General features: G+C 42.4%; 2 protein-coding genes across 5 annotated transcripts in view; both read right to left on the minus strand.

The window, feature by feature from the left end:
• The window catches only part of srgap1a (SLIT-ROBO Rho GTPase activating protein 1a), a 74000-nt gene extending 59081 nt beyond the window's left edge, over positions 1 to 14919 (minus strand). Inside the window, exons 1-2 of one of the 4 annotated variants that reach the window (XM_060060836.1) lie at positions 14717 to 14919; positions 14288 to 14365 (exon numbers count right to left, since the gene is read on the minus strand). In XM_060060836.1, coding sequence (XP_059916819.1) covers positions 14288 to 14351 — 64 coding nt within the window. In that variant the 5' untranslated portion in view covers positions 14352 to 14365; positions 14717 to 14919. Of the gene's footprint in view, positions 1 to 14287 lie in introns of all 4 variants that reach the window. The other 3 variants (XM_060060835.1, XM_060060837.1, XM_060060838.1) reach the window with 3 other exon arrangements.
• Positions 14920 to 15226: 307 nt separating this feature from the next.
• On the minus strand, positions 15227 to 18527 carry rxylt1 (ribitol xylosyltransferase 1). Its single transcript, XM_060060842.1, has 6 exons — positions 18249 to 18527; positions 17964 to 18140; positions 17663 to 17765; positions 17218 to 17532; positions 16928 to 17098; positions 15227 to 16641 (listed from the first exon to the last, which is right to left on the minus strand). The coding sequence occupies exons 1-6, from the start codon at positions 18394 to 18396 to the stop codon at positions 16239 to 16241; spliced, it is 1317 nt and encodes a 438-aa protein (XP_059916825.1). The 5' UTR covers positions 18397 to 18527; the 3' UTR covers positions 15227 to 16238.
• Between the last annotated feature and the right edge of the window lie 44 nt (positions 18528 to 18571).

The following is an 18571-nucleotide window of genomic DNA, read 5'->3' on the forward strand; positions in this document are numbered from 1 at the left end:
TCACAAGTCACTTACTTGTGACATTCGGTGCCACTGGAATGACTGCATACGCCGTTTAGAGCCACACAGTAGAAAAGGCAAATAACACAAAAGGGACACACTCTCATGTGATGCCCTGGATGACGCATTTGTGAGATGGGTTTGCGATGAAAAGACAGGGAGCCATTGCTTGCGAACATACAAATAGCCTTCTGGCTCAGGAACGCTGTTAAACCAATCCGAGGTCTCCCGTAAGTCTCTTATTACGTGCTCCCTCTCCATAAACGCATGGCTCAGTGTGTCCCCTAAGAATCCTCAGAAAGGCAGCTATTGTCTTATGTTACTTTAATGGATGTCTCCTCTAATGATTTCTGCCCATTATACGGGCATCCAGCAACTAGAAACAAACCAGAGGTGATCATGTATTCATCTCAGTCAACTAATAGTGTACTTAATGAACAAACAGAATACCAGAAGATTTGACCGGTGAATAACTTGCCACATCCGTTGATATGATCCTCACAAGGAAATGATCAATCAAATAATAAAGAAAGGAGCCTGAAGTATGTTAACCAAAGAGAAGCTTATGTCGTAGCATTGACTTTAACAACACAGCCATGACTAAACTAATTCTCCTTGTGAGTGGCTTTGGGAGAAGAATATACAGTCACTTTCACTTATAATAAATCGTTATCTATTTCTCTGTGCCGTCATTCCAGCAGAGAGAACGTGATGGATGCCACCTCTTAAAAAGCATGCAGCCAAACAACACACATGCCAGAGAGGGATAGGGAGCAGCTACAGCCAACCTCACCCTGATGAATGAATGCTGGCATAGCGTAAAGTTTAACTTCATAGAACACATGGGGGAAATCCCACAGGGGGAACCATCCACCAGGAGCATAGAAAACCAGTTTAATTTCATCCATCCCTCCCCCAAAAGTCTTTGTACCTCTCCTCTACCCAACCCCCCCCACACACAAAACCACACAGGATGTGTGGTCCCGGGCCTTTTGATAGAGCTGGGTTAGCGGAGGAGCTGGGCAGCCCAGGAAACACACATCCCCTGCTTGTCAAGAGCCAGCCTGCACATCAGGACCTGGGGACAGAAACCAGGTGGGGAGCGAGGAAGTGGGAGAATAGAGGGAAGAAGGATGGGGGTTGGGGGGGTATTTATCGGGACTATAAATAAGCTGATATAAGAACAGTTCAATCAGATATTCAAATATTATAATGATATAAATGTATTGAATGGTCTAGACCTGACAACTTCTTGAAGCATTGATGTTGAGGGCAGGGTTGAGTTGCAATGCAGCTTGTGGCAAAAAGCTTTCGAGGAGAGGTGACAGCTTGTCTACAACTGGTAGTCGACTTTACATGATTTGGTTTATGATTTGAATAAATTTGACTTTTCTGTTCTGCTCTGACAGCCAGGGGCAAACTCTTTGAATAACACGAGAAAAATACTTTTCAGAATGTACAATATTCAAACCTAGGTTTCGATCTTGGTTGTTGTTAGTCTCTGATGGAGGAAGTGGGGTAGTGGAAGACGGGTCATAAGATGGTCACTCCCCCGGAGACTTCAACAAACCAAATTATTAAACAAACCGTTCGGTCAAGGCCATGTAATAAACAGACAATAGTAAAAATATCAATAATTTAGTTTCAGTTGTTAACGGACAGTATGTGTCATCAGAATGAATATGCCACGGACAGTATGTGTCATCAGAATGAATATGCCACAGACAGTAAGTTAGACCAGGCTAGTGCATGTGGGGAATTACCTATTTTTATCGTTTTCAAGATACTTTTCTGTGTCTCTAATAGGGGTATCCTTGCCTAAGAATGTGCATAGTCAAATCTCATTCATCAGGCATAAGAACAAATGTGGCAACATCAATTTAACAGACCAGAGAAGATGTACTACTTGGTCCCAATGGAGAGAATCAATTTCACCTGTACGAGTGGTATTATATGATAGCTGCTTTTGACAAACTTTAAATGAAACTTCTTTAATGGTTTTGGAATGCTGCTAAACTGTAGAAACTTTTATCCTGATATTGTATTGTGTATCCTTCTAGACTGCTGGCTAGAATGTGCTCTACTTAGAAAATGTAATGAAGGATAGTGCTACTGCCATTACACAAAGTGGTTTTCAAACAAACAATAAGGACTTTTATTGAAAGCAAACCACAACACAGGAAATTGCACACAGAAGACCCCACAGATTTGTTCTGAACTTATGGGCTTTTTCTTCTAGAAGCCAGGTAACTCTGTACCATTTAGCACCCCCGTCTTCCCAATGGAAATTCCCGCTGTAAAACAATTTTACCAACATGGCGATTCGACCTTTGAAAAGGTGAAGTTGACTAAATGTCTATCAAAGATTAGAATCATCGATGAATCAAGGTCACCCCTAGTCTCTACTTTGCTTATACTCGTTAAAAAAACAAAAACCTTTTTTTCTTCCTTTGTACCAAGTACATATAATGAATGAAGCCCAGAATGGACACTAAGAATGTGAAATCTTGTACTGTGCTGCTGTGTGTAATTTGGGTTTAAAAAAGGACAAGACCGCTTCCAAGCACCAGGTCAAATGATGGATTAAAAATGGCTTATCTGCAAAGGAGCAGCTGGCTGATGGCAGACAGCAGCTGGAAACTTGTATCCACCCACCCACCCACCCCCACCCCCACACACACACACACACACACACACACACACACACACACACACACCTTGAACCAGCCAGACATTCTGTGTACACACACAGTATTGATTACTGGGGCAATGCTTTTAAATGTTACATCGAGTCGCAGTGGTTCCTGATGAGTGAAAGTAGGACAGCAGTCGCTTGTTTATCAGCCCAGAATCCGGTTTTTTTTCTCGACAGGCATGTATTTAACCCTTTGTTGAGGTTTTATCTAAATGGTTATATCTCATATCAATACTAATTTATAAGATGCCACGCACAAGGGCAACGCCTGCACAGCCACTACGGCAGTGCTTTTCAATATGTTAATGGTACTTCTACAAACACTACCGCCAACACTGGCAAAGCATCAAGAATGATAGCCACTGAACAACCTTTAAATTAGAAAGCACTTTGAGGCCGGATACAGTTTTATTAGGATTCATCATGTCATGTCATTTCTGAACAATGAATGCTAATAGAATTGACCCAAGTTATTCGTGGTAGGGCAGAGCTTACGCTAAACCTTTCAGCGTTACTGATTCATTGGTCAAGTACACAATGTATCGAACATAAAATTGTATTTAACATAACATTGCATTTATCTGTAGTACTACTACTATTAACACGGCACTCATAACTGCTCATTACACATACTCAATGTTTGGCCAAAATGTTCAGGCTGCAACTTGTAGCTTATTTGAGTAAACTACACTCTAGCACGTTACTCTCACAGACAGAGTGCCAAAGTTGATTACGTTTCCTCCACAGAGCAGACAGAAAGGGCCCATAACGAGCCATGATTGCATTGTGAGACTGTAGCTGGTCTCGCCACAAACCTTACCCTCGGTGAAATCTGCGAGTTAAAAAGAGACAGAGGGCGGGGCTCACCAACATAAACAACAAAAACACTGTCTCGCTGCTGTTTTCCACAGATCTCATTTGAAGAATGCATATGAGGAGACTGGATAAAAGGTCGATATTTTGCTTGCTTTTAGTTGCCGAGAGGAGTACCCTCAGACATTGGGGATATTTAAAGTCTGACCAGCGACACATCGTTCTTGAGTTTCTGCGGAAGGCCATATTTGTGAATAAAACCTTTTGGCTAAAAGCAGGTAGAGGAAGCTTATTGGGTTAAAGAACAAATGGAACAAACGTTCACATCATTTTATGATGGTGCTGCTGGTACAACGTCCATTATGCCGCTTTTCCACTGCATGGTACCAGCTCGACACGACTCGACTCAGCTCGCATTTTATGCGTTTCCACCGCGAAAACATGGTATCTGGTACCTGAAGTGGCTGCTTTTTCTAGTACCGCCTTGCTCTAGGTTCCAAGCGAGCTGAGCCGATGCTAAAAGGTGACGTCGGCAGACGGCCGGCCACTGATTGGCCAGAGAGTGTGACGAAGTCACGAGAGCGACATGGCAACCATGCTGGTAACAGCCATAGCAGCGCCGCAGCCAACATATTCCATTTCTTCAACTTCTTCAACATGCCAGCTAATAATACGAACACGAATACCATCGCATCGATGTCCTCCATTGTTGTTATGTGGGTTCTGTCCATGTGTGGGTTGCGTAGGTGTTGTTTGCGTCGCGTACAAAAATACGTCACGGCCCTTTCGCGCAGCCGACCGCGCCCACGTCCAGGAGGTACTATTTGCGGTGGAAAAGGACCCGTGCTGCTACCGTGTCGAGTCGTGTCGAGTCGTGTCGTGCCGAGTCGAGCTACATGTGCGGTGGAAAAGCGGCATAGAGTCGGGTCAGAGTACCTGGCTGAGACATCCCGTGGTATTCCCCCAAGTGAAGGCCCCGACTAGTTCTGCTCTTTGAAGACGGGTAAACATTCAAATCCGCTGGCTACCTCAAAGGCGGACAGAATCTCAAACCAAAGACACAATTATGCCGTTATACACTTTTTATATCCAAGTATGAATACATCCATGTTTAATTCATATTTGAAAGTTGGGAAACTCAAATAAAGAGCAGGGAGAACATCACCCATGAGTTGCTTATCATAATCATGTAATTCAAATGCACACATCAAACGCAGCCCCTTCCTCCTAATGATAAAAGCCTCCGTATTTCACCCAACCACTGCAACGCGACACCACATCTAAAATAGGCAGAAAACATAAACGGTACCATCTACAATTATGCTCAGGAATTCATTCTCCCAACTGCCATAGCTGACGCAATGTCTTCCCCACGCTTATCATCCAAAGAGGAACCTACCTTAGTGAGGAACGCCAGCAGGCAGTGAGGCTGGGTTGTAGGATTTGTTGGTGTGTTCCCCCCAGGCAAAGGGTAAATATTTACACCACACACCTCTACCTAAACCTTCCGAGAGTTGATAGCGTGAACTTTGTGACCATCAGCCCTTCAATGGTATCCCAGGAGACATCAAAAGGCTCCTATACGGTTTATTATTGTCGGGCAGTGTATTTAAATTACTCTTGACTGTGTCAATCAACACCGTCATCCCCCTGTAAGGGATCATATTATTAAAAAAAATCTTACACCACCAAAAGGTCAACATACATAGCTCGATTCCATTTATATGACGTCATCAACCCATTCTCACTCTTGTTTTTTTGGATAGCTTGTGGCCAAACCTTACACTGTAGCCCCAATACCTGTTTGGATTCAAAGTTTTAAAAACGGCATACCTTGTGAAGGCCAAGTAACGGTGTGTGAGGAACCACACAAAGACACCCTTCCCCACAGGCACAAGAGAGCCCCATAAAAAGGCTGACTTGATCATCTCTTTCAAACGCGCACACGTAAACAAAAGGCACACACAAACAACACAGCAGGCCAGATCTGAGGGGTTGTGAAGGCCTCATACGTGCCTCCTTCCCTGATAATAACAGTAGAAGACAACATGGAGGAAGTGACAGAGAGCCGTGTCCTGTTATCTTTGTCTCCGACTGACTCCCAGGGGAGGGTTCCACTGGCTGGTTCCCTTTATCCTTGAGTCGAGTTCCTCCGCTGTATGACTCAACCACACAGAAATACCATTCTGAGGCTTACAGCTGGGAAGCTACAACTAAATGGCTGTCTTCAAGCTGTAATTTTTCCCGGATTCCCACATATTAGTCCTGACAAGACTGGGAGTTGAAAAGGAATACACGCTTTGTCCAGAGTCTCCAATATCCAGTTTGAGCCTGCATAATATTTTCAGATTACACTGTGAAATTTAAGACCAGCAGACTGGACAAAAGTGACAGACTGAGGGGAAACCAGCCTGGAGCACACAAAAGAGGGGGAAGGATAGAGGAGACGGGAGAACGGGAGGGATATATCACTTTTCAAAGCTCCAGAGTTTGGATGCCAATCTGTCTTCCAAACCTTTTTTTGATTTGAGGGACGGGGTGTCTGCACGGTCCGAGCGGACTGAGCCCAGTTGCCTTCCATCTGACCCTCCATTAACCGACGTTTGATAAAAAAGTAATCTATGAAGGATTCAGGATGGGGGATGGTTTTTGCTCAAGGTTTTAGAGAGCAATTTTGTTTAATAGGAGCAGTTGTTATAGCTGCAGGATTAAAAAAAAAAGTTTTGTATTATGCAATACCTTAGTGTTTGTTTTACATTCAAACAATGTCAAAAGTTGTTATTTCAGCCGCGACCCTCGCCGTCATACTCAATTGGTAGTTTATTATGGGAGGAAACACTATCCTCAATAGTTGAAAACGGAGTGGTTCTTTCTTTGTGGTCAGATCTATTTGTGCTGCTGGACGGATTTTGTTCTACTTTAGCTGGATCAGACCAGTACAGTGTCACCCACATTCTATTTCCAGACTAGGAGTCTCCAGTGAAAAACCCAATGTTTCATTTCAGCTCATTCCAAAGCGAAAATGGCTGTCAGGAACCTTTAAATAACTGCTGTAAGCCTGCTCTATTTCACACTAACCCACATTCATTCCCCAAATTAGAACTGTCAATAACAAGAAAATATCCGTAAGTCTGCTTCACCTGCCTGCAGTGTAACTGTGCCAAGATTCACAAAATGTTGACAAAATAGATTCAGATGAAAAGATGACTGACTTTATCACAAAGGCCAATTAGCCGGATAGAGTGGGACAGTAGAAGAGTGTGAAAGAGAATAAGTTCTTCTCTGAAAATGTTGCGGTCGGAAATTAGGCCATCAACAGGCGATCAGATTCAAATATAGCTACCAAAGACAATTTTTTTTATTAACTTGCTTAATGGGGAACCGACACCAGACTTTTGGGCTAGTCCCCAACCATTATCAACATACAAGAAATGCCCTTTTGCTACACACTGCATTTCCCTTGAGGGGTAGGGCTTTATGGCTGTCCAGCTTTCACTGTCTCCACTCTAAGGGGGGAGGGGGGGGGGGGGTGTTACCTGGAAACCTTAAACAGCCAGTTACTATTAACGCATGCAATCGTATGCGTTCTTTCCGTAATAGGAACAGGTATGTTGTATCCTATCATTTTAAACTTTGTGCTTTTAAGTCATGATTTGGATTAGGACATATTTAAAATTACAGCTTTGCAACCTACTCACTCATTCACCCTAATCTTTTTTATTTTCTTCAAAGATTGAGAGCTTTGAATGACACTATAAACGCCGGCTCTCCTCATTTCCAACCAACTCAGAAGCAAACCAGATATCTCCCAGTGGAACCACGTCTGGGTCTCGGGTTTCAAAACCAAAAGGGAGGGCTGAGGGCTAAAGACTGAGGGCTGGGGCCTGGACGCAACGGATCTGCCCTGGGCTGCTCTGACAGCAGCCATGCTGGCAAAGCAAATTCAGACGTCCCTCTCTTCCTACGGACCACAACAAGGGTCTTTTTTCTCTCTTTCTCTGGGAGACCAATAATCATAGAGCATGGGAAACGTGTCCTTGCACTACTATAAACAGACACTGGGGAACAATGGATTCAGTGGTGGGAGAGATAGACCACATAAAATGGAGCAGCAATGAGACGGCATTGTCGTTTTTAGTGTGTGTGTGTGTGTGTGTGTGTGTCACGACGAGCATAGCTTATTGGCTTTGAGCTATAATCAATCAGGCTTAAGGACACAAAAGGAGCTGTGGCCGTATGCTGACACTTCATTGACCATCTCCCAACAACAGGTTTGGCCCGGGGTCTGTGGCTGGAAGTGGTCGTCTGGTGATGATCACTGGGACCTTTGGTTATAGATTACGATTTCAGCCTGCTTAAAATATCCATGCTGTCCCGGTCATTAGGTCAAGGTAGAAGAAAGGAGGCGTGGCTAGGGGACCGAAGGAGGAGTGGCAGGACCAGTAAATTAAACTTCTCTTCATCACAGCATATGGTTTTTACGAGCACAGGGAGCAAGGAGGTCCAGTGGCTGGCCGAGCAGTGTGTTGTATTTGTAGTGCAAGCGTCTTCAACTTCATGCAGACTGCAATTGCAGGAATGCACATATTTTTTGACTATATTAAAGTAAGTCTATTTGTAAGTACATTTACTCAACACAAATGAAGAGTACTGTGGAAGTAATTGAACTTTAAAATTGGATTAATTGCTTCTAGTAGTGAAGTACGCCTAAATATTTATGGGAAACTGGTTTGTGGGATACAAAATCCTTTACAGCTACTGATGTGTGGTGTACGTTGAAATGGAGGTGCAATCAAGAGGTTGGTACAAGGCTGAAAAAGAAGCTAAAACCCGGGTATCATTGAGTTGTTGTCCAAAGTGAGGACTCTCCTGGCGGTGACATCCACTTAGAAGGCTCCTCACTGAGCACATCAATTATTGATCTGATGGACTTCATGACTCCATAGCTTACATGCTTTAGTAACGAATCTCTTTAACAAACCTTGACAGGACGCTTAAGAGTCGCTGAGGGACAGGCTATGCTAATGGCTGTGTGCATCTTGGCTCTGCAGCTAAACGGACCAGTAAAGGATCGGGGGGTTGTATATCCAATGGTCCAGTCCAATACGCGACAGTGGTCCCCCTGGGTTTTGTATGTAAGTGATTGAGATTTTGCTTTTGTTACCTGAGGTTTATATATAGAATTGGGGGAGTACCTGCCTGGGACACATGGCAAGCAACAGCTTGTAGGGCCAGATTGTGTATGTGGTCAGCGGAGCTTCAGAGAAGAGGAAGTCCAAGTGGCAGATGTCACATTGTTTGGGCAAATGGGGGAAATGAGAAGCAGTGAGAGACCTGACAAGGATGTTTACACTCATCTTAAAAAGCTTTGCTCACCATTAAACACAAACAGCTTACGTCCGCCAGATGAATCGGCTGAACATAGTTCCCAAAGATTAGACAAGTTAGAGCAGCGCAAGCTGACAAACCCCCCGTCTTTGCATATTCCTGCGATTGACCTCAAACCATCCTTTTACTCTCCCATCCCCTAAATCGCCTTCCTTAAGGGATTTACACATAATCCGGCCACACTGGGTGGCAGGAAGTAGCACTACCAACTGCACTCCACCAGCTACACAGCCAGTCAGTTGGCATTACTCATTGTGTTTACATAGCCACTCGCATAGCCCGGTCAATTTTGGTTGAAGGTGCGCCAACTCCAATCCAGATAACATTTGACAAACATCCCTATTGCATAAATTTCACTAATCAATGCCATCAATAGATTACTTTGAATTTCACAATATCGTGGTTGTATAGTTGTGCCTCTGGCTGTCTAAGAAAAGGGCAGTAGCAATACAAATATGTTTAAAGGGAGGTTAATGCATTAAGATTCCATTAAAAACGACATCGGAATTGTGGCTGGGTGCAAACAACGTAGAGTGATTGACGACAATCATATGCATTAAATGGTGCATTTGTTAATCATATGTTATGCATACTGATATATATTATGTTATACATTAATTATAAAAAAAAAAAAAGATTCTGCCACACTATAGAATGATACAACATTCAAAAATTCTAGCATGAGCATAAATAATTTAATAAAGTGCCAATTTAAGCATTACAGAAATTGAATACAGAAAACTATAGATTTAAATTCTATAAATAATTCACAATACAAAACAATGTCCCAAGAATAATTAAATCTGCAAGTAACTATTGTGTTAATATCTTATTCACCATGTCTGGGATACTTTCACGTATGAGGCCTTCACAACCCCTCAGATCTGGCCTGCTGTGTTGTTTGTGTGTGCCTTTTGTTTACGTGTGCGCGTTTGAAAGAGATGATCAAGTCAGCCTTTTTTTGGGTCTCTCTTGTGCCTGTCGGGAAGGGTGTCTTTGTGTGGTTCCTCACACACCGTTACTTGGCCTTCACAAGGTATACTGGGCAGGAGAGACATCTGATCAGTGGTCAGACAGATGCGTGTAGCGACACAGGTCCACACGGCAGGAGTGACTGCAATCAGTCCCAGACCCTATCGATATCTGGCCACAGGAGGCCATATCCGAATCAGGTCTTGGTTTTACAGTTTAGTTTGAGGTATGGCAGCCTGCAAGGGGGCGTGATTTAGGGGTACAGGAAAGAGGGCTGGGGGAAGGGGACTTGGGGGGGCTTTAGTGATGTCTGACCTAGACTAAAGCTTTTGTCCAGGGCTATAAAAGCCCAGTAGGCCAGTGTGAGGCCATTCTTTTCACCTAGTTTATTAAAAGAGAGAAAGAGGCGTTGGCCACAGATGGTGTTATCAATAACCAACCACCCTCCAAAGCACATATAAGCTGACATGCATACATGCACGCATACATATGTTAAATACATGAGGCTAATGCACAATGCATCCGTCCCATGCATAACCCCCAAACCCATCGTACTAGAGACATGCATAGATAAGATGCGGAGTAAGGTCGATGTGAGATGGGTGTATGGATGTGATAATCCTTAACTGCTCGCTCCAGGGGAGAGCCCTACCTTGGATTCTAATATTGACATCTCATCTGCTTTAAACACCTGAGAAGATAATTAAACATCTGGCAGAAGCCTCAACTACATTAAATAACTGCAAATGAAGAGTGAGAGTTTAAAAGTAACTGTACAAAAAACCACAGGCAAAATAACTAGGAGGCATAAACTTAATATATGCCATCTTTCAAAAAATGTCATGTTGAGGGTTATAAATGTAGGGGTTTCATGACATCAGGTCAGGGTGGCCACGGTGACAGATGGCTTCAGAGCACCCCTCAGCTCGCCCCAAATTACAAAGTCAATATTTACTGACAGAAGAGGCAAAGGTGACGATTTTAGATGCCTTAGACAGCTGACGAATGAGGAAGCAGGCTGGCTTTCGTAAAGAAGAGAAGGCAGAGATCCCTATGCAGACACATTAAACATGGGAAGTAAGGAATGTGCATTTCATTTCTTTCAGAGGAATACTATTTAGCCTATCGTTATTAGTCATAAATGTCCATCCTTTTTACCAATTCAGTGTGGTTCAATGGATTATTATTTCAAACACTGCTGCATTTCAAGGAATCTTGTAATGTAAAGAGCATCTCATGGTGTTGGGTGAATTCATCTTCATGAGGTACATGGTGGTAGACGCACTGGACCTTCAGTGACATATCATTACCCTTTCTGGGGAAAGGGTACAGGTGTCAGGTAGTGATCTACGGGGCACATGTTACATTGAGACGTTTTTCATTGCTGTGTAATAGGCCTGTGTCTCTTGTGTTCCATGAAAGGGTCTGCAAAGGTGATGAAATATTGGCATCACATTTGCTGGCTACAGCACAATGTGTAGCTGCATTATAGACAATGATCAACACGGAAGGCCAAAATAGGCTTGCATGTTGTACACGTCTCCTCCCAAGAATACTTCAGCAATGTTCTGTGAAATCTTTGCATTGTTTTTGTCCTCAAAAATAGTCCAGTCAGCAGGATAACCATCAGGTACAGCCAGAATTAATAAAGTGGAGAGCTTAGAGAGCAATATCATAAATAAGAGTTTTTTTGTCTTCCTTCCTATTCCTAACCAGCAATTAAAACAGATTTATAATAAAATGATCTGATATTGACTGACTGTCATTAAATATATACATCTGGTGAGGCAGATCATTGCTATTTTTGGCTGAAGTAAAATAATCTATGACCATTAATTATGTTGTGTATCCAATCGAAGATGTAAATAATGACCCTTGCATTGGATCTCTTTAGACTCTTTCATCTGACTGCTTGCAAATTCACCCATAATCCGGGGACTGCTCTACTCTTGGCGAAAGGGGGTCTAATTTCAAACGGTAAAAAGGGGTAGGTCAAAGAGGGCAGCCTTTACGATGCTTTGAGAGAGGACCCCTGTCAGGGGCTTAAGGGGCTCTGCCATCTGAGTCATGACCTCCGAGGCTACGAACACCAAGCCACAGTCAGGCATCAAACCAACAGTTTGCCACGGAGAAAACTAGTGAGCGTTGCTGAGCTGTGTTCCTTCGGTCTTGCAGGGAACGGATCACGGGCTGAATACCAATGCATCCACCACGTTTCTCTGTCTTTCTGTAATTCATATGGCAACAGGAAATGAGAGTATCACAGATGGGAGAGGGGGGATTGAAACTCATGGTCCATTATAACATTTTCTTCATTACCTCCAACCATTAAACTCAGGTGGAAAGTAAGCAAGAAGTGGACACAAATGCGTGTCCATGTTGCATTTATTAGAAGAGACATTATTACGACATTGGCTGCAGAGATTTAAATCCATCCTAAATTCCATCTGTGGTAAAGCAAAAGGGGGAAAGGCAGTAAGAAGATGCTTAAGAAGTGGATTCTTGTTCGCCAGCTGAATGTCAGATTAGGCTTGTGTGAGCCATCATAGAGTTCGTGTCAGACAGACTGCCACAGCCAGAGAGCCAGACACAAAAGAAATATTTCAGTAACTTGCGTTTCCTGCTTACAATTATCATCCCACTCAGCACGCTCCTGTTGGGAGTTGGGAGTTGTCAGAAAACTGTTCAAGCTTAATAACAGGTAATGGTTCATGGTTCCCTGGTCTGTACAATGGAAAATGCAGCCATCAACGTCACAACTCACGAAGCACAAGGAAGGAAGGGGGATGGTGGCTTATGAGGACCATATGATGAGGACGACATGTGGACCACAGCACACAGGTTTCCCATCATCATGAGGACATGCAACAAAGGTATCGACTGATACCTGGCTGCGTAATGTTTGACCAAAACAAAAAGGTCAAACTGCCCATAGATGCATGCCATGCAGATCAACATTCAAGTCTGAAAACGTGCAACATAACAAATAAGCCGTTCTAGTGCCCTTCAACACTTCCACACAAATCGAATGTTGTGCAATAGCCTACCTGATAGAATGATCTTTACCAATCCAAACAGCCATCTAAACTAGTCATACTTCAACTTAAAGTCGCAATGTGTAATAATTAAACTAGCTCGTAGCTTAAAACAACATATCCGTAGTCAATGTTGAGCGATAGTGATGATTTGAATAATGTTTCAATCAATTCCCATTATATAACAGACTTATTCTACAAACAAAATTGCTGGCTGGCCCGTGGCTCTCTTTGTTTACAAAAATAGTACCATCGACACTCCCACAACCCCTCCCACCCAACCAGCAGAGCCGTGCTGGTTTGCGTCACACAATTGCATAGCTAGTTAGTTAGTGGTCAGAGTACTGTTATGTCGTTTTAATACTTCCAAGTCTATCGCCTACTAATTGGGAGGAGTTCAATGGCACAACTTTAACTATTTTTTTAATTAATAAGTTGTACCTAAAACTATCTACAGCTGAAACCCAATATGTAGCCTTAAAATGGCATAACTGTTTTTCGCAATCCAAGGGCAATTATGCTCGTCCAGCAAGTGCTGCAATTAAACTCAGAGTAGAAACTGCATTAAAATGCCAAGTCAAGTACAAGAATGGTTTAAAATCGAAAATGTTAATTAAAAAGGCTAGTGTATGATAAGGATGAGGATCAGCCTAACCTGCTACAAGTATTGTGCGAGATGTGTCAATGTAGGCGTACTAGCTCAGAGTAAATTGATTTACCAACAGCATTGAGCTGTTAATCAAGTCAAAATAGACCGAACTAGTGCAAGTTCCTTTGACAATTAATTCAGCCCTACTTTTAGTTAGCACAATGCTATTTATAACAATGTCACAGAATAGATGTGTTTGGAGTGTGATAATTCTTCATATGGAATTTCCTTCATCTGAAATGGAAAACTTCCCACATTCACTTGAACACACCATTGTGAGCCAGAGGGAAAGACGGGAATATGAACGTCTCTTCGTCAAACACATACGCACGCACCACACACACACGACTGTCGACTTTCTGGACCTAATTATAATCTATTTGTTACAGTTTATCGTCTGATTTGTTACTTTTCATGACAACAAGTGAGAGGTGAATTTACTGTATATTGCTTAGGGTTTTGCTCCCCATGACGGTGTAAGAATACAATTAAAAAGCTTTCTGACGATAAACGTTACCCAATTCGCTGTAACCTGGAATACGTGCAATCACAATAGTTAAGTCAACTGATTCACGTTACCTCACTGTGGTGTGTTTAGATGAAATACCAAAAAATATTGAATCGCATAAAACATTTCGATGACTGAACTAGTCGAATCTGGCGACAGGTTTCCATATTGGTAAGACTGTACCGCACACAATTACAAGCATCTGCGCTTACAATGTTTGTCCTTACCTTTTACTTGACTTTCATAGTCCGCAATGATTTCTTTGTCCTTTTTGTACCTCGGCGTGGACATTTTCAGGCTTGTTTCTGCTGAGAGCAGTAAAGTTATTCTAAACTATTTGTCAACAAATGGAATAATGTCCAGTCTCACGCCTGCAGCATCCGACATACACACGGTAAGCCTCTTTAAACTAAGTAGAAAAAAATATATAGAAATTAATTTACAATAAGCACGGGAGCAAACTGCCCTCGGCTAAGTAAAATTCAGACATTCATTGTTCTTCTTCCCAGGACTCGAGGATGAAGACGAACTCAATTCCGCCGCTGCGGAATTCTGGTCCAACCAATGAATTCACTGAACTATTGGCTCTGCCGCTGCGATCTGTTCTGCTGCTTTGAGTCGGCGCAAAGGCTCGTTACTAAAAAAAAAAAACTTACTAAGTGTGAAAGTCTTTGCCACAGACTTTCCGCGATTCTAGTTCAACGCAAGGTTGTACCTAATAAAAACGAACTAGCATCCAACGTTACTCGAATGGAATTAAGTTCCCGTTGGGAGCTCCCAGTACAGAGGTAGGCTTCCACCAGTGCGCCCTCTCCCTCGACGTTTCCAGGCAGGCACGGGGCAGGTCAACTGAACTGCACCACAGCTGGTGGAGCCTCAAAGGAGAAAATAGGGATTGGTGAGACTGCAGCGCATTGAGTGGACAGAAATGGAACGGCAGAGTAATTCCAAAATGACCACACACAAGTTTGGCCAATGGCACATTGCTGCGTTAAGAATTTAGTTTGCAATTTCTTGCTTGGGCGATACAAATAACCAATTCGTTATTAATCAGACGTTATTATCCTGCATTTGTTCTTCAGAAGCTGTAGCCCTCCAATGCAAGTCAATACAGATAATAAAATAACCTGCAACGACATCTGCTGGATAAAAATGGACAGGTCGACCAACGACAATATTTTATTGCACGCTTTCCATGCACTACAACGTAGAAAAATTAAGGAAGCAAACAAACGTTATGTTTTGAATAAGAAATATAGCAACAAAATAAATATTTAGGTTTTACACAAAGCAAAATACTTCTGGCTCAATCATACCAATTCATTCTAGCCTGCAGTTATCTTTTTCTAAAAGAGTAGTGTACTTTAAATCACTATATCAATTATGAATAATAGAAACATACGTATAAAAGTATATTAAATGTATACAACTGTGACACCATTTAAAGGCAATCTATCATTCCCTGCCTTGATACTGCCCTCATTGTAATAATTTAAATTGTAATAGCCTACCAAGATTATTAGGCTTGTGGAGCATTTAAAAACAATATGCAGTCAACTGGCCAACTTTGACAGAACGATACAGTATCTACCATCATAAATTGTTAAATATATTGTCACCACTACAGTTGAATAATACAAAAATGACCATTACACCAAAATACATGAACCTATTTCTCCACAAAGGCCACAAGTCAATCTGTCATGTGACAACACTCACATATGTAAGACTCCCATTATCTTTAACTAACAATCTGTTATAGATGCATGGACAGCCCTCCTGTCGCCAACTGGGTACTTCACACTTAAATAACAACCATATGTGTTTACTTTTTCTTTGTGTAACATATACAAACAGGGGATGCAACAGTAAACACTTTTCACTTAAATATTTAAATAGCCTGAATTGGATGACATGAACATGTCATTAGTGGATAGAGATGGGTCTGAAAAAGCACCAGTTCTCCTGAAGTCGGTTACATTCTATGTACATGCTTCCACTGTTACTCCATTACCAGCAGCAACAATGCATGTTACCAATATTAGCACATTACTCTACTGCAAACCAAGACTGTGCCTGGACTTGTCACACAATCTGTTACACAAAAGTATAGAATATTTTTGAAATGCTCAAAACCGTGGCGGGGATTACCAATTGTGGATTTTCAACATTTGTTTGTTATACATTTTTAAAGAAGGTCTCCTCTATGACTTCAGTGAATCTGTCTTTCATCTGTTGACGGAAAGTAGTGTACCATTCTATCAATCTTTTCCTCCGCTCCATCCTATGATTCTGATCCATCCTCCTTTCCTTCTCCAAGATGGCCGGCAGTTCCTTCCAGTCCCTGAGGAAGATGAAGGGTGCTCCCGCAGCTTTTAGAAGACGCAGCGGCGAGCTGGGCCCAGTGACACAGGCACCAGGGTTCTGAACATCCTCAACGACGGGGACGGAGCCATAAGCACACGCCTCGAAGATGCGGTAGCACTCTGTGTTGATCCCTACCGGACAGAGCGTCAAATCACTCTGGGACAGAGCCGTCTGGTAGCGACCCAAACTGTCCACTGTCTCCTGAGGAAGCCACCTAAGGACAGATTGAGACACAGGATGGATATAAAAAGCCTGAAACCACTTTGGAAAATCTGCAAAGCATATTTCATAGGATAGCCTATTAGAACATAATGTAAACATCAACGGTGTGAACATTAAACTACATCCAATGTAAACCTAGCAATTCTTGCAGCTCTTCATGCTACTCCATTTTAGAAAACACGGGGTGACGTTATTATTTGTATTTCAATGACACAAACTTGTTCATCCTGATGACATATGATGTCACCAGTAACTGACAAGAATGAATGATTACTTACTTGTCCCTTGCAGTGGTGATACAGTCTTTCTCAATGTCAGCTTGTTTCAGAACCTGCACGAGAATTTCTCTCGAGGAATTTTTGTAAACTGTGCCCTGGAAGTTGCAGAGGTATGGTCTGATAGAGGTCACCATCTGCAAACTGGGTCTGATAATGGGGAACTGTCTATATCTGTTGAGATACAATCAGAGTTTCAGAGTTTGATGCAATTGTATAGAGTGACAAATCAGTAAAGTTAGAAGAATTAGTTAAGGGCTGATTGCAAAATGGTAACAATAAGGCAAACATACGTGGCAACCCCGAGAGGCCATTGGAAGACATCGATGTTATTCACCCAGGGGCTGTCATACACCACAAACAGCAACTCAACAAAGCCCCCGTTCCTCTTTAAGTACGGGCTGATCCAATCATTGACACAGTGCTCATTACCCAACAGCACTACAGCCACATGAGAGACAGTGCGGGCCTGCACCAGAGCATGGACATGTTCCAGCCACCGTGTGGAGTAGGAGATCTTCTGCTGCTCACGGCCATTAAGAACCAGAACTAGGCTGTTCATGTCAAGAGGAACATGTCCCTGGACAACCGCAGGACCTGTGTAAAAGCTAAAGAAAGGAGTATAAGTTAGGGTCCATGCAATTGTACTGGTTAGTTTGTCGAGGAGGTATCTAGTTATAATGTGTACTGTGTAAGTGTGGACAGAAGGATTGAGGTATATGTAAGAAGTAAAAACACCTGAAATCTATTTTCCCTGACTGAAGCTCCCCTTCCCTCCATTGGGCTACTTTGTCTGTAGGATGCAGTGGTCCGTCTAGTATGTGTTCCCACAGGTAAAGTCCTGAGGAAAAGAGTAGTATGAAGTATTTGTCTTTACAGTTGCATGGAAGACAAAATAAAAAAAGTATCAAATCGGATTACAAAAAAAAGTGAGGCAAGTATAGCACAACATACTGTTTACATTATAAACCTATATGGCCAAGGTAAAACATATTTACATAAACCTAAATAGGGATTTGATATGCGTCAGTTCACCTACCAATGGCGGCTTTCCCCCATATTTGGACCTTGTATCGTTTGGGCTTATTCTTGTTGATTTGTGCCAAATGCTTTTGGAAAGCCTCTCTCTTTCTATTGAGAGCAGAATTGTACTCCACCTCTTCATCTTCCCATGGGTTCCATTCCTCGTCTTCAATAAATGGTGCAACTGCACCGCCTGTATAAAAGGGATTATGCGTATTAGATAGAATGCAAACACCCGAAACAAAATATTCATTCAAGTCAATACCATTTTTAATACGCTTTTTATTTAGCGATTAGTTACCTGGAGGGCCTACGGTATTTTTCTTCACAACCCTGTGGACACGGGAAATTATTTTGCTGCCGAAGAATACATTGTATGCAGCATATAACGAAAATCCCACATATGCAAAAACTATGAAAAGCAACAATTTTCGTCTGGGTATTTTCATTTTGTATTCCCTCTTTTGGATTTCATTGCTAGGTTTGAGTAAGCACTTCCTTCATTGTTTACATCCTGAGGACCCCGATTGGCCTATATGTGCCTGTATCTGCTTGTGGGTTATATGGTTTATATGATTACTTGTCCTCTTGTTAAAAATGCATTCTAGCATTATTCATTCAACG

This window comes from Gadus macrocephalus, chromosome 9, assembly GCF_031168955.1.
Source record: "Gadus macrocephalus chromosome 9, ASM3116895v1".
NCBI classification, from domain to species: Eukaryota; Metazoa; Chordata; class Actinopteri; order Gadiformes; family Gadidae; genus Gadus; species Gadus macrocephalus.